The sequence below is a fragment of the Carcharhinus amblyrhynchos genome, chromosome 4 (genome assembly GCF_965287045.1).
Source record: "Carcharhinus amblyrhynchos chromosome 4, sCarAmb.v2.hapA, whole genome shotgun sequence".
NCBI classification, from domain to species: Eukaryota; Metazoa; Chordata; class Chondrichthyes; order Carcharhiniformes; family Carcharhinidae; genus Carcharhinus; species Carcharhinus amblyrhynchos.
In genome coordinates this window covers 2849035-2873278 of record NC_137327.1, presented here as the reverse complement: position 1 = coordinate 2873278, position 24244 = coordinate 2849035, and the positions used below count along the sequence as shown (strand labels likewise).

The 24244-nt window shown below is 47.5% G+C and overlaps 1 protein-coding gene across 1 annotated transcript in view; it reads right to left on the bottom strand.

Moving 5' to 3' along the window:
• LOC145341729 (Wilms tumor protein 1-interacting protein homolog) overlaps window positions 1-24244 on the bottom strand; it is a 37249-nt gene that overhangs the window by 2025 nt on the left and 10980 nt on the right. Inside the window, exons 2-6 of the mRNA XM_080186590.1 lie at window positions 7177-7278; window positions 6137-6204; window positions 1425-1487; window positions 595-725; window positions 50-101 (exon numbers count right to left, since the gene is read on the bottom strand). Of these exons, the coding sequence (XP_080042716.1) occupies window positions 50-101; window positions 595-725; window positions 1425-1487; window positions 6137-6204; window positions 7177-7278 (416 nt within the window). The remainder of the gene's footprint in view (window positions 1-49; window positions 102-594; window positions 726-1424; window positions 1488-6136; window positions 6205-7176; window positions 7279-24244) is intronic.

Below are 24244 nucleotides of genomic sequence, written 5' to 3'. Positions count from 1 at the left end.
AGACAGTGAGTGGGTCAGATTGGGGAGCAGAGAGATGTGGGAAATGTACCTGTGCCGGGAGAATGGGATGTCCACAGGATGCACACTTTGGAGCAAATACCCTGGACAAGAAAAGATCACAAATTAGACACAAAAAATATACCTCGAGAACAGAGTACGCCCGAGAATAGAATAAGCAGTACACCGGAGTAAACCCAGGACAGAACATACCGAGGATAACAGCAACAAGCTCCATAGCGAGATATTCCCAAGTGAGCTAAAGGCCATTTCCTTGCTCCATGGAGCAGTGCAATTCCATTCACAGCTGGGCCAAAGTGGGACAGGAACGTCGTGTTTCAGACCAACTCTGTGGTTCCTGAAGAGTGCTGAACATCTGGACAGCAGAGACAGGGTGGCACCATCACTGTCAAAGAGACAGCGACCACACAGCGTAAACTCAGTCCCTCGTACCGGGGGCTGGAGCAGGACCAAACCGGACAGGGTGGGGCAGTGAGGGACTAGGCAGGAGTGGGGTGGGGGGGGGGGGGGGGGGGGGGGGATGTGCAGGGCAAGGAGGGGGTGGGCCTGGCTGGGCAGAGGTGGGCGGACACTCACGTGTGGTAATCTTTGACACAGTAAATGTTGTTGTCCACATCGACGGTGAAAGGTACTCCATCCAGACACTGGTTACAAAGCACACAGCGGAAACAGCCGGGATGATAGGACTTCCCCAGAGCCTGCAAGATCTACAACAAACACAGCGTGAAGTTAGCTTACAGCTCACCGCAATCCCAACACAGCTCTAACCAACACCCCCCCCTTTCCAAATACTCCTCCCTCCACTGCACTGGTACACTCACAGTTCACAGAATCCATGTTAGCCCAGTTATCATTCAAGTCCATCCCCAAAGGAAGTACATTCTCAGTGAAGCCCAGGACAATATCCCAGTGTTTAACTGCAGAGTTATTTCACTCCCTTTGTACTTTGAAGCCTTTTCAATTACTTTATAAGCTGGTTGCTAGAATTCATGATGTCATAAAATCAACTGTGGCAAAACCTGGCCTGGTTCTGCTCTCCCCATCATTATAATATCTCTCCGCTGTTAACATTCTGTTCAAAGTCATATCCTCTTTCAGTACAGGCAGAGTTAACACTGCTGTCAGTCAGTCCGAGAAATAACAATTTCCTCAAGTTTAATACTGGATAAATGGCTACACTGTTTGCCACAGGTATCTCAGAGCTTCAGTAGGTGTTAAAACTGGTTAAATATACCAGGCTTAACAATAACATGGATTTATTGCCAAGTATAAACTTATACAGAAAACAAATTAAAGCTATTTCTATCAGACGGAACCCTCACAGCCTGTGATTAAATCAACGTTGGTATACAGTGACTGCGACAGTTACGGAGGGAATAATCCTGGGAGTTCTCCATATCTCTTACCATCTCCATTATCAGATGTCCACACACAAAACACTTGTCTGCTGTCTGCTGGAAGCCCGAATACTGTAAAAAAATTCCACTCCACATAATCAATGCATACAAATATAACATGGACAATATTACAAAGCAATGAATAAGCAGCCTACAATAATCCGCCCAATATTCACCTCAAATCTGAGCATTCCCACCAGGTTTCTCCCGGCACCCGCCCATCCCCACAGGCCGGTATTATCTGTGTGTGCCTCTGATTACAGCCTCTTGTGCACTCCTGATTTTAATCACTCCACAGTGAGCAGTTGTGGGATTCCCTTGCTAAACCTCACTCTCCTACAAGACGCAAGGATATTTTGGCCTTGGAGGGAGTGCAGAGGAGGTTTACTAGGCTGATACCGGAGTTGAGGGGGTTGAGCTATGAGGAGAGGCTGAATAAACTAGGCTTGTACTCGTTAGAGTTTAGAAGAATGAGGGGAGATCTCATTGAGACGTATAAGATGATGAATGGGATGGATAGGATAGAGGTGGAAAGACTCTTCCCGCTCAAAAAAGACAGTAGGACTAGGGGGCACAGCCTCAAGATAAAGGGGGGGCGGTTCAGAACGGAGTTGAGGAGGAACTTCTTCACTCAAAGGGTGGTGAATCTCTGGAATTCTCTGCCCGTTGAAGTGGTGGAGGCTGCCTCGCTAAATATTTTTAAGAAGCGGGTTGATGGGTTTTTGATAAGAGAGGGGATTAAGGGTTATGGGGAGAGGGCGGGAAAGTGGAACTGAGCCACGACAGATCAGCCATGATCTTATTGAATGGCGGGGCAGGCTCGAAGGGCTAGATGGCCTACTCCTGCTCCTATTTCTTATGTTCTTATGTTCTTATGTTCCTTCAATTCTCTCTCTTTGACCTCACGTTTGGACCTCCCTACAGGCAGGAACAGCACAGGCAGTGGCATAGTGGCACTGTCACTGGATTAGAGATACAAAGACCCGGGGTAATGCTGTGGGTTCAAATCCCACCAAGGCAGATGATGAAATTTGAATTCAATAAAAATCTGGAATTAAAAACCTAATGATGACCATGCAAGCATTGTAAAAATCTATCTGGCTCACTGGAAGGAAATCTGCCACCTTTACCTGTTCTGACCTACATGTGACTTCAGACCCAAAGCAATGTAGTTGACTCTTAAATACCCCCTGAAGATGGCTGAGTGATCAAGGGCAATTAGGAATGGTCAATAAATGCTGAATGAGCCAGCAAGACTTCATCCCCTGTACGAATAAAAACCTCAAGCAGCCGGGTGTTAAATTTTTGTTGATTACACTCCTATGAGGAAAGCTGATTTACAGCATTAAAGGCGCTATGTAGGAATACAAGTTGTTGTTGAGGCATTTTTTTAAAAATCCTTACACTGAGATCGATTGGTGAGCTCAGACTGAGAGCAATTCACTCAGTCCTGGTCAGCATCGACCCCAGGGATACAAAGATATTTATCCATGAGGGAGCTGCTCCTTCTCTTGTCCAAGAAACAGTCAGTGTCCCTCGGTTAATTCTCGGCCTCGGAATATTCTCCATCCGTTTCCCAATCAATAAGGGATATAAACCGCTGCTTAATGAGTGACAAATTTCCTGAAGCTTTCAAAACGCAGGCACACGGTACTAAATGACGGAAATGATGCTAAATCTTTCTAAAACACTGGTTAACTTCAAGATTATTGTATCCAATTCTGAGTGAGCATCCATTCGGGGATGTGTCGGTACAGCGATAATGTCACTGGATGTGTAATCCCGAGGCTTAGGCTAATACTCGGGGGATACGGCAGCTGGTGGATTTGGAATTCCATTAATTAATCCATTAACAACAGTTACAATGCCCTTTAGGAAGAAAATGTGCCATCATTATTTGTGAGTCCAGATTCACCGCAAAGTGGTTGATACTTAAATGCCCAAAATAGCCAAGCGATTCTATCAAACTGCCATGAAGTATAAACAGAATAAAGCCAGACATTGACTGGAGGCAGGAGCAGTGAATCCAGCCCAGTCACCATTCCTAACAGCTGGGGATCTTCTGCCAATGTTGGTGACTAGTGGAGTGCCGCAGGGATCGGTGCTGGGGCCTCAACTGTTTACCATTTATATAGACGATCTGGAGGAGGGGGCTGAGTGTAGGGTGACAAAATTTGCTGATGACACGAAGATGAGTGGAAAAGCAAATTGTGCGGAGGGTGTGGAAAGTCTGCAGAGAGATCTGGATAGGCTGAGCGAGTGGGCGAGGACCTGGCAGATGGAGTACAATGTTAGCAAGTGTGAGGTTATCCACTTTGGCAGGAATAATAGTAGGAGGAATTACTATTTAAAGGGCGAAAAGCTGCAGCATGCTACGGTGCAGAGGGACCTGGGGGTCCTTGTGCACGAGTCGCAAAAACCCAGTCTGTAGGTGCAGCAGGTAATCAAGAAGGCGAATGGGATGCCGGCCTTTATAGCGAGGGGGATAGAATATAAAAGCAGGGAGGTCTTGCTGCAACTGTACAGGGCACTGGTGAGGCTGGAGTACTGTGTGCAGTTTTGGTCGCCGCACTTGCACAAGGATATTTTGGCCTTGGAGGGAGTGCAGAGGAGGTTCACTAGGCTGATACCGGAGATGAGGAGGTTAGACTATGAAGAGAGGCTAAATAGACTGGGTCTGTACTCGTTGGAGTTTAGAAGGATGAGGGCGGATCTTATAGAGACGTATAAGATAAAGAAAGGGATGGATAGGGTAGAGAGATTCTTCCTGCTTAGAAAGGACAGCAGGACTAGAGGGCACAGCCTCAAGATAAGGGGGGGGGGGGTGCAGTTTAGAACGGAGTTGAGGAGGAACTTCTTCACTCAAAGGGTGGTGAATCTCTGGAATTCTCTGCCTGTTGAAGTGGTGGAGGCTGCCTCGCTAAATATATTTAAGACAAGGGTAGATAGGTTTTTGGTAGATGGGGGAATTAAGGGTTATGGGGAGAAAGCGGGAAAGTGGAACTGATCCACTTCAGATCAGCCATGATCTTATTGAATGGCGGGGCAGGCTCGAAGAGATAGATGGCCTACTCCTGCTCCTATTTCTTATGTTATGATGTTTGGAGATGTGTGAAGCAGCAGACTGACACTGTCTCAGAGACGATATGGTTTCAGTTCAAACATGGACAAGGAAACACCCTGTCGATTACCGCAAAACATCCCTCCCCCCAGCTGGTGATTCAGTGCCCCGCTACACTGACCACCACTTGGAGGAAGTGTCAAGGGTGGCAAGGGCACAGAATATGGCAGTGGTTTCACCACAGACTGAGCTGGCTGGGTTCTGAAGGACATTGCTGCGAGACTGGGACTGTGGATAGTGGGAGGGGTTGGGGAGGGAAATATATACTCGACCTCATCCTCACCAACCTCCCTGCCGCAGGTGCACCTGTCCATGATAGGGTCAGTAAAAAGTCTGACAACACCAGGTTTCAGTCCAACCGATTTATTTGATAATAGACTCACAAGCTTTTGGGGTTAGTCACTTCGTCAGGTGAATTCGTCATTCACCTGATGAAGGGGCTAACCCCGAAAGCTTGTGAGTCTATTATCAAATAAATCGGTTGGACTGAAACCTGGTGTTGTCAGACTTTTTACTGTGTTTACGCCAGTCCAACGCCGGCATACCCACATCATGATAGGGTCAGCAGGAGTGACCACCGCACTCTCCCAATGTGGAGACAAAATCCTGTCTTCACATTGAGGGTCCCCTCCATCATGTTGTGGGGTATTAGTGAAGCTAATCATTGCCCTGTGACATTCAATGGCATTATTATCACTGAATCCCCCAGAATCAACATCCCAGTGATTACCATTGACTAGTAACTCAACCAGACTAATCATAGAAATACTGTGACTACCACAGCAGGTCAGAGACTGGGAATCCTGTGGAAAGTAACTCACCTCCTGACTCCCCAGAGCCTGTCTACTATCTACAAGACACAAGTCAGGAGTGTGAGAACATTCCCCATTTGCCTGGATGGGTGCAGCTCCAACAACACTCAAGAAACTCAACACCATCCAGGGCAAATCAGCCCATCAATCACCTTAAACATTCACTCCCTCCACCACCGACACACAGTGCCAACCGTGTGTAACGTCTACAAGATACACAGCAGCAACTCACCAAGGCTCCTTCAACAGCACCTTCCAAACCTCTCAATCTCTACCATTAAGGACAGTGGCAGCAGGGTCGATCGGCCTCCTCCTGCTTCTAGTTTCTATGATTGTTGTTTCCGAGAAGCAAAAGATAAACTGAGTGCCAAGTCTCTTATTTTAAAAGAGTGAGCGGACTTTAAAAAGTACTTCACTGGCTGCAGAGCACATTGGAACATCCTGAGGTTGTGAAAGGCGCTACAGAAACGGAGCAAAAAGATGGAAAACGTGGGGAGTAAGGATAAAGACTGGGGAATGTTAGTGAGTGATGGCATTTACTCAGGGCCCGAGAGCTGATGGTGAAGTAATTAAAATAGAGGATGGAAAAGAGGGTCAGGATTGGAGGATTGCAAAGGTGTGTGAGTGGGAGAAGATTCTATCAGAAATAATCATCCTGAAATGGTCTCTAAAACAGGGACCAAGCTCAGAATCCGGGAACGCAGAGCGGAGCTGCTCCCCCAGGATCCAATCATTACAGTTTCCACATTGTCAATCTTACTGAAATCAGCAAAGGATAAGAAACTCACCAGGAAATCTTCTTCGCAATAGACTTTCCCATTCACATTATAGAACGCCTTCCCTCGTAACCGCCTCCCTGTTGGTAAAAGATCAGCATTATATAAAAAGTGAGACAGTTTACTGAGAAAACGTAAGACTGATGGGTGGGAAATGATTAACTGATCCACCGAGGCCTATCTGCCCATCTATTCGCTGCTGGAGCGTTCCAGGAATTACCACTCAGGAAGCAGCCGTTCTTCATGTCACAGCCCGGGTCACAGGCTATTGCACCGTGTGAGGCATCAACACCAAGACTGATCCTGTCCCCCCCATACAGACCTACACATTCCAGTGTAGGACAGCGGTAACTAATAAATCGAATAGGGAGTTCAGGAGGAACTTCTTCACTCAGAGAGTGGTGGGAATGTGGAACTGCTCCCATTGGGAGTGGTTTGAGATGAATAGTGCCAATATGTGAGGAGGAGCTGGATAAACGCAGGTAGGAAATGGAACAGACGTCTGTGTCGACGTGCTGATGTTTGGATTCGATTGGTTTGCAGGACAGTGAATTCAGCTGCGATGCCTTTGTAGTTGAATAGTCAGCTGTCAGCACCCTCACAAGAAGTCAGCATGTTGAGGAGAGGTGAGGAAGGGGGAGGGAGGTTTACTCCAGTACCCAACTGGGCTTCCTATCCTTCTGCCTTCATCCAGCAAAAATCTATCAACCTCGGGTTTAAGCTGATTATTTGAGTTAGCACCGAGTGTTCTCACAGGGGGACAGTTCCACAGATTTCCCACCCTTTGGGCACAGACAGGTTTTCTAACATTCCCCGGACCGATCCAGCTTTGATTTTAAGGTGATGTTCCCTTATCCCAGACTCTCCAAACTCGGAGAAAGTTTCTCTCCATTTGTTCCCACCGATTCCTTCTCAAATCCTAAATGTCCGAATCAAATCACTGCTTCACTCTCGACATTCCCTGGAGCGCGCTCCGAGGGAGGAATGGGTGAACGAGTGCGCAGACGTGGGGACAGGAGAATCGGCAGGATGAGCCGGGAGTGATTACTCACCGCAGGAGCAGCAGATGAAGCAGTTGGTGTGGTAGAGATTGCCCATGGCCTGGCAGGCCTGACTGGCACCGTACACCCCCTTCCTGCATTTCACACACATTCCTGAGGGAAAAGACAAAACCACAAACACACACGGTTTATTTCAGCCAGAATCAACTCCACTCAGTGCCTGTCCCTTTGGAACCAGACAAGGAGTTTAAAAAAGTCAAGTTTATTTATTAGTCACAAGTAAAGCTTACATTAACACTGCAATGAAGTTACTGTGGAATTCCCCTAGTCGCCACACTTCTAACCTAACCAGCGCATCTTTCAGACTGTGGGAGGAAACTGCAGCACCCGGAGGGAACCCACGCAGACACGGGGAGAATGTACAAACTCCACACAGACACAGACTCAAGTGGGAATTGAACCCGGGTCCCTGGCGCTGTGAGGTAGCGGCGCTAACCACCGTGCCAGCCCGGGTTAATCCACTACCTCAATCCTTCCCACTGCACAGACTGAACCAATCAAAATGCTGCAGCGCTTTTGTTACAGGGTCAAGGAACGAGGTCATACGAGTTAAATCCCTGTGATAACGGGAGGAACGGAGGCCATTCAGCCCCTCAAGTACCACCCTGGGATCCTGGCTGATCTGTGATTTAGCTCCAACCATCTACCTCGATCCAAAATCCCTTTGTATCACGGAATGATTAACTTCCCATTTATGGTGCACTGAGCTAGAATCAACTGCCTTTCCTGCCATTTTCACACGTTTGCCGCTGTTTTTGTGAAGGAATATTTCCTAATTGCAGCCGGAATGTCCTGGTCCTGACATTAAGGTCACAAACAGCACGACAAGCAGTTCCTTTCTGAATTTAGACGTTTGTTATTTAATTCTGAGCGCTGGATAAGACAGGTTTAAGCAAATTCAATTACTCGAATAAGTGAAAATCGATTTGGAACATTTCTCAGTTGAGTTGAGGTCTCACACTGGCGAGACATTGAAGGATATTGGGATAACTTCATAGCAACACTTCCAATAACCCCACAGACTTCTTTATATCCACCTGAGATATCAGGCAGGGCCTTGTACAATATCTCATTTGAAAGGTGGGACACATGACAGTGCGGCACTCCCTCAGCACTGACCCTCTGACAGTGCGGCACTCCCTCAGCACTGACCCTCTGACAGTGCGGCGCTCCCTCAGCACTGACCCTCTGACAGTGCGGCGCTCCCTCAGTACTGACCCTCTGACAGTGCGGCACTCCCTCAGCACTGACCCTCTGACAGTGCGGCACTCCCTCAGCACTGACCCTCTGACAGTGCGGCACTCCCTCAGCACTGACCCTCTGACAGTGCGGCACTCCCTCAGCACTGACCCTCTGACAGTGCGGCACTCCCTCAGCACTGACCCTCTGACAGTGCGGCACTCCCTCAGTACTGACCCTCTGACAGTGCGGCACTCCCTCGGCGCTGACCCTCCGACAGGGCAGCACTCCCTCAGCACTGACCCTCTGACAGTGCGGCACTCCCTCAGTACTGACCCTCCGACAGGGCAGCACTCCCTTGGCGCTGACCCTCCGACAGGGCAGCACTCCCTTGGCGCTGACCCTCCGACAGGGCAGCACTCCCTTGGCGCTGACCCTCCGACGGGGCAGCACTCCCTTGGCGCTGACCCTCCGACGGGGCAGCACTCCCTCGGCGCTGACCCTCCGACGGGGCAGCATTCCCTCACCCACAAATTTCTCACTCGCTGAGTCTCTGTGAGCCATTTGGAAACAATTATAGTTTACAGAATCACAGAGGTTTGCAGCGTGGAAATATGTGCCCAAACTTGTCCATGCCACCACAACAGGAAATGCTGGAAAATCTCAGCAGGTCTGGCAGCATCTGTAAGGAGGGAAAAGAGCTGACGTTTTGAGTCCAGATGACCCTTTGTCAAAGCTAGAAGATAAAAAAAGTGGGAGATATTTATACAGCAGGGGGAGGGAATGAAAGATGAGTCATAGCCACAGAAACCAGGGGAAATGCTGCTAATGGCAGCCCACAGAGAGAATAGAAGGTGTGAATGGCCAAACAGCAGAGAAGCTAAAATCAGAGGGTAAACTGTGACAGATGAAGATGTTGGGAGGATTGGGGACGGGGTGGAAATGGGAGAGGTAGAATATAGAAAACGGATAGCGGGGGGATGAAGTAGGGAGAAAGAGTGGGGAGGGGAGGGAGAAGGAAAATAAAGACCATAAAGAAACAAAGGTAGAGAACAGTTAAAAATTACATAAAATTAATTAATTCAGCTTTTGTCACGCTGCTCTTTTTTTTAAGCACTAATTGCAACATTTATTGCCAAACGTTTGAGGGGTCGGGGGGGAGGGGGTGAGACACATTGATACTGAAATGTAACAGCAGCAACAGGTCTCAGTCTATTCGTTTTATCATCATGACTGTGTTAAAATGAGACTGCTGTAACTAGTGATAATCCTTTATCCAGTCCTCGCAGCTGTGTGTCGATGTAACTCGGGTTTGGAATCTCAGCCTGGAATCACACTGTCGGAATGTTGAGTTGGGAGTTTCTCAAGCTCCTGCAGGAAAATGCTGAACCTGCAGAAACCTCACCAAGAAGTCTGGAGCGGCTCACAATGTCCTCACACTTCTGACTAGCGGAATTCTTCTTGCAATAAAAGAGTTGATTAGTTGGAGGTCACATTCCCTGAGGGGTCAGGGTGGAACCTGGCACTATCTACTGTACAATTACTGCCATCTTCCCAGCAAGCTCTTTCACACCTGATCACCTGCCTTATACCACAACCTTCACAAATACTGCCAGCAATAGCCCCAAGGTCAGCCTCTCACCTGTAAACAGGGAGAGGATCATTAACAACTGCCCTTCCCACACACTCCAAACCAACTGAATTCTACACACAGATCAACCGCTTTTATAATCTTACAAATAAAGCGTGAAAGGCATGCACTGGAAACTGGCCAAGATTTGCCTTGTAAACCAAGACACCATTTCCATAAGAACATAAGAAATAAGAAATAGGAGCAGGAGTAGGCCATCTAGCCCTTCGAGCCTGCCCCCCCATTCAATAAGATCATGGCTGATCTGTCGTGTCTCAGTTCCACATTCCCGCCCTCTCCCCATAACCCTTAATCCCCTCTCTTATCAAAAACCCATCAACCCGCGTCTTAAAAATATTTAGCGAGGCAGCCTCCACCACTTCAACGGGCAAAGAATTCCAGAGATTCACCACCCTTTGAGTGAAGAAGTTCCTCCTCAACTCCGTTCTAAACCGCCCCCCCTTTATCTTGAGGCTGTGCCCCCTAGTCCTACTGTCCTTTCTGAGCGGGAAGAGTCTCTCCACCTCTATCCTATCCATCCCATTCATCATCTTATACATCTCAATGAGATCTCCCCTCATTCTTCTAAACTCTAACGAGTACAAGCCTAGTTTATTCAGCCTCTCCTCATAGCTCAATCCCCTCAACTCCGGCATCAGCCTAGTAAACCTCCTCTGCACTCCCTCCAAGGCCAAAATATCCTTGCGTAAGTACGGCGCCCAAAACTGCACACAGTACTCCAGCTGCGGCCTCACCAATGCCCTATACAGCTGCAGCAAGACCTCCCTACTTTTATATTCAATCCCCCTCGCTATGAAGGCCAGCATCCCATTCGCCTTCCTGACCACCTGCTGCACCTGCAAGCTGGGTTTTTGCGACTCATGCACAAGGACCCCGAGGTCCCTCTGCACCGTCGCCTGCTGCAGTTTTTCGCCATGTAAGTAATAATCCTTCCTACCATTATTCCTACCAAAGTGGACCACCTCGCACTTGCCAACATTAAATTCCATTTGCCATTTCCTGGCCCATTCGCCCAGCCTATCTAGATCCTTCTGCAGACTCTCCACACCCTCCGCGCAATTTGCCTTTCCACCAATCTTGGTGTCATCAGCAAATTTCGACACCCTACACTCGGTTCCCTCCTCCAGATCATCTATATAAATGGTAAATAGCTGAGGCCCCAGCACCGACCCCTGGGGCACTCCACTAGTCACCATCCGCCAATCCGAATAGCACCCATTGACCCCCACTCTCTGCCTCCTATTTGACAACCAATCCTCTATCCACGCTAACACCCTACCCCCAACTCCCTGTCCCCTGACCTTCTGCAATAACCTCTTGTGAGGTACCTTGTCAAACGCCTTCTGAAAATCAAGACCGACCACATCCACCGGCTCTCCTCTATCCACCGCCCTAGACACATCCTCATAGAACTCCAGTAAATTCATCAGACACGACTTCCCCTTAACGAAACCGTGCTGCGTCTGCTCTATCAAGCAATTCCCCTCAAGATGCCTCGCTATTTCCACTGAGGGGCAGACTGTCACACTCTGTTAGCTGGGCTGCAAGGTGTGCAGCTACACGGTGGCAGACACACGCACTGTACACGTACCATACACTTCAACATGCACACACTATAAAGGGCAAGAAACACCCAAGCAGAACTTCTTTGCCCAGGAAGGTGCCAGGCCCTGGACACTGCCAAAAGCAGCAAAACTTTCCCCAGTCTCTCAAAGTGGGTGCTGCAGACAACCTCTCCCGCTCAGAAAGGACAGTAGGACTAGGGGGCACAGCCTCAAGATAAAGGGGGGGTGGTTTAGAACGGAGTTGAGGAGGAACTTCTTCACTCAAAGGGTGGTGAATCTCTGGAATTCTCTGCCCGTTGAAGTGGTGGAGGCTACCTCGCTAAATATTTTTAAGACGCGGGTTGATGGGTTTTTGATAAGAGAGGGGATTAAGGGTTATGGGGAGAGGGTGGGAATGTGGAACTGAGCCACGACAGATCAGCCATGATCTTATTGAATGGCGGGGCAGGCTCGAAGGGCTAGATGGCCTACTCCTGCTCCTATTTCTTATGTTCTCTCCGCAAACAAAAGACCTGTCATCAGAATATCCATCCAGATATGAACTCTGGAAATGTTGGGACAGGAAGCTCATCCCCCTCCCGGAACGTCAGACATTCTTCTCTCGGTGAGATCGCTGCCCCTTTAATTATAGAATCATATCACAAAGAGGAACTGTGCATTGGGCCCATGCTGGGGGTTTTGGAACCACAATCCAGTTCATCCCACTCGCTTGCATTTTGCTTCAACTATTTATCCTTTTGTTTCTCTTTCATGGCGAGGGCAGCAGCTCTTCCCCCACCTCCAACTGCCCTGGAGAATTCACCCTGTAAAAGTTACTACTGAATCTCCTTCACCGCCCTGACACTGCAGTCCGGGTTCCACTAACTCCTGTGAAGAACATTCCTCATTCTCCTCCTGTTTTCTCTCTCCCAGCAATGAGGAGGAAATTATCAACTCTCCTCCCTTCCTCCCCCATCAATGCAAAGATTCCATCTTATTTCCTCTTACAAAACTAGTCATGATTTTGAACACATCGATTAAATCTCCCCTTCGCCACCTCGACTCAAAGAATAACCCCAGATTTTCCACCTCCTCCACATCACACATGAGCAAATCTCCTCGAAATCCACTCCCTCACGCGCGCCACGCAGAATTAGGAATAACATATCAGCTGGAGTCTAATCTGTTAGATCATTCATTATAGGATCAGATATGGGGATATTCACTTGGTGATTGTAAATTCAGCATCATTCCCAACTCCTCAGATACTGAAACAGTTCGTGTCCAAATGCAGCAAGACCTGGAAAATATCCTTGAACTAACAAATGGCAAGTAACATTTGTGCCACACAACTGCCAGGCAATGAGTATCTCCAACAAGACAGAATCTAACCATCTCCCTTTGACATTCAAAGGCATCACCATCACTGAATCCCCCATTATCAACATTCTGGGAGTTACCATTGACCAGAAAGTGATTTGGACTAGCTATATAAATACTGTAGTTTCAAGAGCAGGTCAGAGGCTGGGAATCCTACAGTGAGTAACTCACCTCCTGACTCCCTAGAGCCTGTCTACCATCTAAAAGGCACAAGTCAGGAGTGCGATGGAATATTCCCCAATTGTCTGGCCGAATGCAGTTCCGTCACTCAAGAAGCTCAACACCATCCAGAACAAAACAGTCGCTTGATAACTACCCTTTCTACAGACATCCAATCCCTCGATGCACAGTGGCAACCGTGTGTACCATCTACAAGATGCACTGCAGAAACGCACCAAGGCTCCTTAGACAGCACCTTCCAAACACCTTCACGCCATCTCTATCTAGAAGGGCAGCAACTACCTGGGAACACCACCACCACCACCTGGAGGTTCCCCTCCAAGCCACACACCATCCTGACTTGGAAATATATTGCAGTTTCTTCATTATCGTTGGGTCAAAATCCTGGAACTCTCTCACTAACAGCATTCTGGGTGTACCTACATCACATGGACTGCAGTGGTTCAAGATGGCAGCTCCCCATCACCTTCTCAAGAGAATTAGGGAGGGATAATGAGAGCTGGGCCCCCCAGCAACACTTCCATCATTTGAATCAATTTGAAAAGTGATTTAGCTAAACTTCCTCACATTTGTATGCTCTCCCTTTATTTATAAAGCCAGCGATCTTGGATGTTTTTTAAAAAATAGAATTTTTTCAAAGTCTGTCCCACAGCAGATACACTAATTTCCACTTTGATTCCATTTCCTCCTCTGCTCTCACTTTCAGAAGCAAAAATATCAGAACTTTATGGGAATTCCAAATCTTCAAAAGATAACTTTGCAGTACAGGAAAATCTTAAAAGGAGCAGAGAGAAAACTTCCCGATAGTTAATAACAAGAATTCAGAGCTTCAATCAAAAAAGAGAGGGATATGGAAGATCAACATGGCACATCACAAATCATACCAGAACTCTCAGTCCCCCCAGCCTGGATATAAAGCTCAACTAACAATAACTAAAACCTTGCATTTCTATAGTGCCTCTCACAAGGGGAGTCATAGCAAAGCAGCAGTTAAGGAAATGTGTTTACTCGTGTTATGTAGGAAACTCAGCAGTCAATTTGTGCACAGCAAGCTCCCACAAAGAGGGGTGATAATGACCAGATAATCAGTTTCTAATGATTTGCTACAGCGAAAACCATTAACCAGGATATGGCAGCGACTTTTCCCGCATGTCAAATCACACGACGGAATTTTAACATTCATCACAGACGGAAGGCAGAGACTTGGTCTAATGTGTTACCCAAAATACAGCTCCTGGTACGGCACTCAGAGCGTCAGCACAACTTCAATTCACACCCTCCTGACTGAGCAGCAGAGAGTGTAGGACCGTGAGATACACAAGCCTGATAACAAACTGATACCTATCAGAACCAGTTATTTCATCGTTTCTTTAGAGGAAGCTGTACAAATAGGCTGCATGAGGGAGAAGGGACTGACAGAAAGAGCGTAATCTAATTCACCTCAGTGACCTTGAAGAACAATTTAAGATCCCTGGGCATTGCCCCCTCAAACACTCCCAGGACAGGTACAGCACGGGGTTAGATACAGAGTAAAGCTCCCTCTACACTGTCCCCATCAAACACTCCCAGGACAGGTACAGCACGGGGTTAGATACAGAGTAAAGCTCCCTCTACACTGTCCCCCCCATCAAACACTCCCAGGACAGGTACAGCACGGGGTTAGATACAGAGTAAAGCTCCCTCTACACTGTCCCCCCCATCAAACACTCCCAGGACAGGTACAGCACGGGGTTAGATACAGAGTAAAGCTCCCTCTACACTGTCCCCCATCAAACACTCCCAGGACAGGTACAGCACGGGGTTAGATACAGAGTAAAGCTCCCTCTACACTGTCCCCCCCATCAAACACTCCCAGGACAGGTACAGCACAGGGTTAGATACAGAGTAAAGCTCCCTCTACACTGTCCCCCCCATCAAACACTCCCATGACAGGTACAGCACGGGGTTAGATACAGAGTAAAGCTCCCTTTACACTGTCCCCCATCAAACACTCCCAGGACAGGTACAGCACGGGGTTAGATACAGAGTAAAGCTCCCTCTACACTGTCCCCCCATCAAACACTCCCATGACAGGTACAGCACGGGGTTAGATACAGAGTAAAGCTCCCTCTACACTGTCCCCCCATCAAACACTCCCAGGATAGGTACAGCACGGGGTTAGATACAGAGTAAAGCTCCCTCTACACTGTCCCCCATCAAACATTCCCAGGACAGGTACAGCACGGGGTTAGATACAGAGTAAAGCTCCCTCTACACTGTCCCCATCAAACATTCCCAGGACAGGTACAGCACGGGGTTAGATACAGAGTAAAGCTCCCTCTACACTGTCCCCATCAAACATTCCCAGGACAGGGACAGCACAGGGTTAGATACAGTGAGACACACCCCCCCTTGGAACTGTACTGGGGGAGTGGAACAGGGTGAGACAGAGTTTCAAAATAAAGTTTCAACAACTTCAACAACTGTCTGTATAGTGCACAAGAAACAATATTTTTCACTGATGCTAATACATGTGACAATAATACGTCAAATCAAACGTGTATTTAAATATAGATAACATAGCAAAACATGATGGGGAACTCCAAAGGAATGTCAGCAGACAAAATCCGGCAATGAGTTACACAGTGAAAGAATAGGTGACCAAAAGCCTGGTGAAAGAGGCAAGTTTTAAGGAGTTTTTGACATGAGGGCAGAGAGGAGGAGAGATTCGGGGAGGGGTTTACAGGACACGGGGCCCAGGCACCAGTGATACAGCAAAGGAAAGGCCAGAATTGGAGGCGTGCAGGGAACAGCTCCATTTCGAGGGTGTCCCGGGATGAGTTCGGGCCCACACTCTCGGATAAGCAGAGAGGGAGAATATCGGGACAATTGTGGGGGAGAATCCAGACGTTCCAACATTTCATAGAAACAGAAAATACTCAAAATACTCAACAAGTCAACTGCCATCTGTTAGAGAACGAGGATGGAAATCGAGCAACACAAACCAAAACCTTCAGAGATCCTCTCCCAGGCTGACATCCTTCCTAAAGTGGCATCAAAAATCAGAACCAATACTCCAGCTGAGGGTTCAGCCAGTGAATTATAAAAGCTTTATGAAGCGTCTTAGCTTTTGTAGTCTGTGTGTTTGTTTACAAAGCAAGAATTTCCCTTCTGATAAATATTGGATAGTGATTATTAAACTCCATTGGGAATACGGGAAAAACAACGTTACCCAGACAGTGGTGCAAACTTATCACCTTAGGGAGTCGCTGAGTGTATAAGAGATTAGAAAGGAAGCTGGATAAATACAAGAGGGAGAAAGGAATAGATGGATAATGTTGATCATGATGAAAGAGGCTTGTGAGGAGCATAAACAGGAATAGTGCCAAAAAACTGGAGGATGGCATATGTTCAAGAAGGGGAGTAGAGACAAGTCTGGTAATTATAGACCAGTCAGCCTTACTTCTGTTGTGGGCAAAGTTTTGGAAAGGAATAATTTGATTAGGGATAGTCAGCACCGTTTTGTGAAGGGTAGGTCGTGTCTCACAAACCTTATTGAGCTCTGAGAAGGTGACCAAAGAGGTGGATAAGGGCAAAGCAGTTGACGTGGTGTATATGGATTTCAGTAAAGCGTTTGATAAGGTTCCCCATGGTAGGCTATTGCAGAAAATACGGAGGCATGGGATTGAGGGTGATTTAGCAGTTTGGATCAGGAATTGGCTAGCTGATAGAAGACAGAGGGTGTGGTTGATGGGAAATGTTCATCCTGGAGTTGAGTTACTAGTGGTGTACCTCAAGGATCTGTTTTGGGGTCTCTGCTGTTTGTCATTTTTATAAATGACCCGGGTGAGGACATAAAAGGATGGGTTAGCAAATTTGCGGATGACTCTAAAGTCGGTGGAGTTGTGGACAGTGCAGAAGGATGTTGCAGGTTACAGAGGGACATAGATAAGCTGCAGAGCTGGGCCAAGAGGTGGCAAATGGAGTTTAATGCGGAGAAGTGTGAGGCGATTCACTTTGGAAGAAATAACAGGAACACAGTGTACTGGGCTAATGGTAAGATACTTGATAATGTGGATGAGCAGAGAGATCTCAGTGTCCATGTGCATAGATCCCTGAAAGTTGGCACCCAGATTGACAGGGTTGTTAAGAAGGCGTACGGTGTGTTAGCTTTCATTGCTGGAGAGATTGAGTTTAGGAGCCATGAGGTCATGTTGCAGCTGTACAAAACTCTGGTGCGGCCACACTTGGAGTACTGCGTACAGTTCTGGTTGCCGCGTTATAGGGAGGATGTGGAAGCATTGGAAAGGGTGCAGAGGAGATTTACCAGGATGCTGCCTGGTATGGTGGGAAGGTCTTATGAGGAGAGACTTGGGAGGCTGTTTTTGTCGGAGAGAAGAAGGTTAAGAGGTGACTTAATAGAGACATATAAGACGTTCAGAGGATTAGATAGGGGGGACAGTGAGAACCTTTTTCCTCGAATGGTGATGGACAGATGTCAGAGGTAGGGTCTTTACTCAGAGAGTAGTAAGGGTGTGGAATGCCCTGCCTGCAGCAGTTGTGGACTTGCCACCATTAAGGTCATTGGATAAACATATGGATGATATTGGAGTAGTGTAGATTAGATGGACTTTAGATTAGTTTCACAGATTGGCACAACATCGCGGGCCGAAGGGCCTGTACTGTGCTGTAATGTTCTAAACATTAACATAGACCAGCTGGGCCGAACGGCCCCCAGAAAAGGATCTCTAACTGCTGACATTATATATCATGGGATGGTGGGTGAAGATGGAATAGCCCGAGTGGTCCAATATCGGCACAGTGGTGTTTGGAAATGAGCTATTTATCAGTAGGTGCAGAGGGGTTACAGGTGGGGCAAATTCAATCTTTATTTCAGATATTCATCACCAAGATTTCAAGCAGAGCAGCACAGAGCGGGAGACATTTCTACCAGTGAAACTGGCACTGAAATCCTGGAGAAATATGAGAAACATTCTCCTGTGTTTGTGCTGATCTTTCACTGAGACTGGAACCAGTTAATTGCCGGAATTCGAGTGAGAGAGAGATTCAAACGCAGCATTGCCAAGGGAAAGTCCAAACTCACAGAACAGAGTTGAAATCACTTAGTTACAACTTCAGTGCGTGCAGTTAAACATGGACAACTGGTTACTCTGAAAAACACCCAATCCTCCTGGGTGGAGGGTGGGTACGCCGAGATGCAACTCATTTCCTGGAGTATTCACATGTGGATTTCTCTCGCGCGGGTTTCAAAAGTCCAACAAACAGTAAAAGCAAAGTTCGACTTGTGTGAACTTGCTCAGTAGTCCTCTGCCTGCCTTAGTCAGCCTCCACATGTCGACAGCAGGTAACTTTGGGAAGTTAAAAGCTGCACTTTAGTGCATTCCTATAACAGGAATCAGCTGAGTCAGCTCTCAACTGAACTTGGCTGGTTACTTGTACAACTAATTAAAACCTACTTCTCCTAAAGGGTTGTGAATCTGTGAAATTCGCTACCCCAAAGTGCAGAGTCTGTTGGACAGTGAGTAAATTTGAGGAGTTGGGGGATAGGCCCTGGGTGGGATTGTGGTTGGTGCAGACTTGATGGGCCGAATGACCTCCTTCTGCACTGTGGGGATTCTATAATGAACTGGAGCCATGAGGAGGTTCCTCTCTCTGTAAGCTGTTGTTTTATTCGCTATCAGGACATGGGTAACATTGCCCAGATCACACCAATTACCCAGTCCCTAGATGCTTTCTTTAGGCAGCCAGATCGAGGTCATTAAGGAGATCACAGTAAATGGTTACTATGTTTTGTCTAATTTCCCATGGGCCATGCACAGCCCTGTACAATTGCCAGGCACCCACACTACCATATAAGGGAGGCAGTGGTATTGTTACAGGATGAGGAATCCAAAGCAAGATCTGGGGACCTGGGTTCAAATCCCACCATGGCAGATGGTGAAATTTGAAGTCAATAAAAATCTGGATGGCACAGTGGCTATCACTGCTGCCTCACAGCCTCAGGTTCGATTCCACCCTTGGGTCACTGTCTGTGTGGAGTTTGCACATTCTCTCTGTGTCTGCGTGGGTTTCCTCCGGGTGCTCCGGTTTCCTCCCACACTCCAAAGAAGTGTAGGTTAGGTTCACCAGCCATGCTAAATTGACCCTTATTGTCAAGGGGATTAGTAGGGTAAATATGTTGGGTTATGGGAATAGGGCCTGGGTGGGATTGTGGTCAGTACAGACTCGATGGGCTCAATGGTCTTCTTCTGCAGTATAGGGATTCCATGACCTTAAAGGGAATGCTTCTTGTGTGCGGCAAGCTCTGGATTGCTGAGTGTATACTGGCGCAGCTCAGAGGGAATGTTAGGGCAGACTGGATGGGGACATTAGGTTCTTTTCCCTAAATAATCCACAGCACACTGAAGGTCCCTACACCACATGGACTGTAGCGGTTCGAGAAGGCAGCTCACCACCACCTTCTCAAGGGGAGTAGAACAGGCTGGCCTAACCTGTGACACTCACATCCCATGAACTAATTTTAAAAATGAATTTCTGACTACAAATACAAGATGCTGTTTTCTTGCTTTTAGACAGTTGGTTTATGTGGTTTTATCACAGGACAACAGCAAAGAACAGGCTATTCAGCCAATCTGCTGTGTGCTAGCTCCTCACAAGCCGCTTTTCCTCATATCAAACATATCCCTCCTTCCTTTCCCCATCATAGTCATGGAATTCTACAGCACAGGAAGAGGCCCTTCAGCCCATCATGTCTATGCCAGCCACCAAGCACTTAACTATTCTAATCCCATTTTCTAGCTCTCGGTCCGTAACCTATAGGCTATGACATTTCAAGTGCTCGTTGTGTACTCTGCTTTCTACTTCTATATATCACAATCGTAAATCAATGTGTTCTAGTGTTTTAGCCTGTATCCAAGAGCTTAAGGATGTCTCCACTTTTGGAAAAGGGAGAGTTTGTGGGGATCTCGTGTATTTGACGAGTTTGAGCACATTGATGATGAACTGTTAAAAGTGAGTTTGAAACAGAAACTAGAAGCAGGAGGAGGCCACTCGGCCCTTCGATCCTGCTCCACCATTCCTTTTGATCATGGCTGATCATCAAATTCAATATCCTGATCCCCCCTTCCCCCTCCCCAACCCTTGATCCCTTTAGCCGCAAGGGCTAGATCTAATTTCATCTTGAAATCAGACAATGTTTTGGCTTCAACTACATTCTGTGGGAGTGAATTCCACACATTCACCACCCTCTGGGGGAAGAAATTTCTCCTCACCTCAGTTCTAAAAGGTTTACCCCTTATCCTCAAACTATAACCCCAGTGCTGGACTCCCCCACCATTAGGAACATTCTTTCTGAGTCTACCCTGTCTAACCCTGTTAGAATTTTATAAGTTTCTATCAGATCCTCTCTCACTCTTTTGAATTCCAGTGAATACAATCCTAACCAGATTAGTGTCTCCTCATACAACAGACCTGCCACCCCAGGACTCAGCCTGGTAAACCTTCACTGGATTCCCTCCAGAACAAGGACATCCTTCCTCAGATAAGGACACCAAAACTGCACACAATACTCCAGGTGTGGCCTCACCAATACAATTGCAGCAAAACATCCCTATCCCTAAACTCAAGTCCTCTCGCTATGAAGGCCAACATACCATTTGCTTATTTTACTCCCTGCTGTACCTGCGCGCTTACTTTCAGCGACTGATGGATGAAGGCACCAAGGTCTCACTGGGTATCCATCTCTCTCAATTTACACCCATTCAAGGTTGGTTCAGGATACAGCTTTAGTTTCACTGCAGAGTCAGTTTGCTGAAAGAATCCGTGGTTCAACCACAAAAACATCTGAATAAGTGTTGGGCGAACCCCCTATGTTGTAAGCCATGTTTTGCATTCAGCATTATTTCCTCCAGCAGAAAATGTGATTACAAAGAACAAAGAACAAAAACAGCCCGGGAAACAGGCCCTTCGGCCCAACGAGCCCGCGCCGCCATTTTAACATTATGAGTCCCCCCTCCACCCATGACCCATGTCTATGCTTATGGCATTCCACATTGAGGGAAGACTAATTTAGGGACAATTTGTTACACCAATCAGCCTAACAGCACATCTTTGGGGTGTGGGAGGAAACTGGAGCACCCGGAGAAAACCCACGCAAGCACGGGGAGAATGCGCAAACTCCCGCAGACACCGGCCCAAATCCATGTGTCTGCACAGCAAACAGTGATAGTCACTGAGCTGTCACGTTGCCCAGCATCTGGTCCAGTTTAAGTACACACTAACGACATGAAGTACTAGGCTATTCTTGAAACAACAAAGAGCAGCCCTCGTACGACCCATCGCGTGTATGCCCCTCGTTGGACAACATTACCTTTTCCAGAAATGGTACAAGAGAACATTTTTCAGATTTCAGATAAGTGAGTCCAGGCAGAGAAATATTTGTGAAGCAGCCGCTGTGTGATGGGGACTGCACTGGCCCAACCTTTCCCTCTCCCACACTGCAACAATCAACCCACCCTCAGCCACCCGCCTCCTCCAACCTGAGAACATTCTAGATGCTTTAGCCTTGCTGGGTGTGGGAAGTAGCCACGGAACATCAACTGACACACTGTGCCCTGAACAACTGACTATCTGATCCAGCGAACACCAGGTACACGCTCACCAAATCAACCAACACCCAACAAACTCAGCATCATCCAGATCAAAGCAACCACTTGAGTGGCACTCCATCAAAACCTTCACTAGTCACTCCCTCCACCACCAACACAGTGACAGCAGTGTGTACGTCTACAGGATGCACTGCAGCAACTCACCAATTAACCCAGAAGGACAAGGGCAGTAGATACCTAGGAAGACCACCACCTGGAGGTTCCCCTCCAAGACACTCACCATCCTGACTTGGAAACACATCAGCCATTCCCTCACTGTCGATGGGTCAAAATCCTGGAACTCCTTCCCTAACAGCACAGTGGGAGTACCTATGGGCTGCAGTAAATCACAAAGGCAGCTCACCACCATCTTCTCCAGGGGAAGGAACGGGTGATAAATTCTGGCCCAGCCACATGCAAAGAACAGGTTTATTTTTTGAAAGCTTACATTTGCAAAGCACCCGTACAATGGGCGTTCGAGGCTTTTTCCAGGGAACTTGGACAGTCACCAACGTGTAGGGAGAGACAGCAGAGTTAAAGGAGTTCCCAAGAGGTACAGAACAAATAGGATTTAGGATGCTGAGGCCGAGGGTTGTGATTATATCAGAGGAACATTCACAACATTAGAGATACACAGTCAAGTTAAAGGTGCTTTGAGAGGAGCACAGAGCAGTCTAGAGTCTGAGAGGGGGTGCAGGGAAGGTCTTCTGGAATGATCCCAGGGATCAGAGACTTCAGTTAAGCAGGGAAATGAGAGAAGCTGGGGCTGTTCTCCATAAAGGTAGTGTATTATGGGATACGTTACGAATCAAAGTTGTTGAAGGGATTTTCTGGAGTAAATGAGAAGCTGTTTGTGATGTACGATTCTGTAAACAAGTCCCAAGCCCATACAAACCCAGGTGTGGCACTCCCTCACTTCCAGCCCTCAGTCAATGAGCCAGCAAACCCAGTAGGCCTGAGTTTGTTAGCCCCTCTCTTAGGGGGGGGCGGGCGGGGTGTGTGTGTGTGTGTGTGTAAGCTTGGCCTGTCGGCTGCCTGACGCCCATCAGGGCTCAGAGTGCGCTCCACCAGAGGTTTCGTGGCCATTGTCCATGTGCAGGATTCCCAGATTCCGGATAGATCTTTTCTCCCCCATACCAGCATACAGTGAGGTGACTTGCACTGATATATAAATCATTTAGCATTTTAAGTTTCTTTTTAAAGTTTATTTATCAGTGTTGCAAGTAGTTGCCACACAGCAGTGCCTGTTCAGGTACACTGAGGGAGCTTTAGCATGGCCAATGCACCTACCCGTATAACTTGTTACAAAATATTTGGTGTGTATTAACTGTACTCAGTCTTATTCACGGGGTCATGGTTAGTGAACGTGACCGATTCCAAACTTGCAGCCCAGTGAGATGAAGAGAGGGCCACTCATGCGATGCACTCATTAGCCGAGATTGCCCATCACTGGGTTAGCATCAAGCTGTTTAATACAAGTGAACGCAGAGAGAACCTCAACTCTTTCAGTGTGAAACATTCAAACTCCCTGAACAGCCCCCGCTCCGAGCCTTGTCCCCATCATTGTAACAGTGATTCCATTTTAAAAGCACTTGGGGAATATCCTGAGGTTGTGAAAGGCGCTATAGAAATTCAAGTTTGTTCTTTTCTTCCTTCCCAAGATGCAGGAGTGAGGTTTTGCAGGAGTGGGAAATCGGTCACCCATTTCACAGAATCTCAGGTATTGAAAATTGTTAGGCTATTCGATCACAGAGGAATCACAGCCACACCAAACACCATCTTTCCCTGGCACATCGACAGCCAGAATCTGGAAGCAGGGACAGGCCATTCGGCCCTTCTAGCCTGCTGCACCATTCGTTCTGACCATGAATTCAATATCCTCATCCCCACTTCCCCCTACATCCTTTGATCCCTTCCGCCCCTACAGCGATATCTACAGAAATTTACACTTCCTACCGTACAGGGATGGGCTAATCCCTGTTTTACCCACTCCTGTCCCCAACCCTGCCACTCGCTGGAGCAGAGGCACTGAGGCCCACTTCTGTATCACTGTCACTGTTGGGATATACGGAGCAAGCAATCGGGAACAAACTCACTTCAGGGAATGCAATAGGAACAGGCCATTCAGCCCACTGTCACTCTGCTAACTCAAGAGGGCTAGTCAATCAGCCTCACTCCCCCCCCCGCCACAGCCCTGCACATTTCCCCCTTTTACATTTTCCCAATTGGTTTTGAAAGTTCCTATTGAATCTGCTTCCACTGCTCATTCAGGCAGAACATTCCAGATCACAACTCATTTCGTAAATACCTTTCCCTCTGGTTCCGTTGCAATTATTTTTAATCAGTCCGCTCTGGTTACGGGCCTGGCCGTCTCCAGTAAACATTCCTCCTTATTTAACACATGAAAGGAGTTCATCAGTTTAAACACCTCGATTAAATCTCCTCCTAACTTTCTCCACCCCCCACTTACCCAGCTTCTC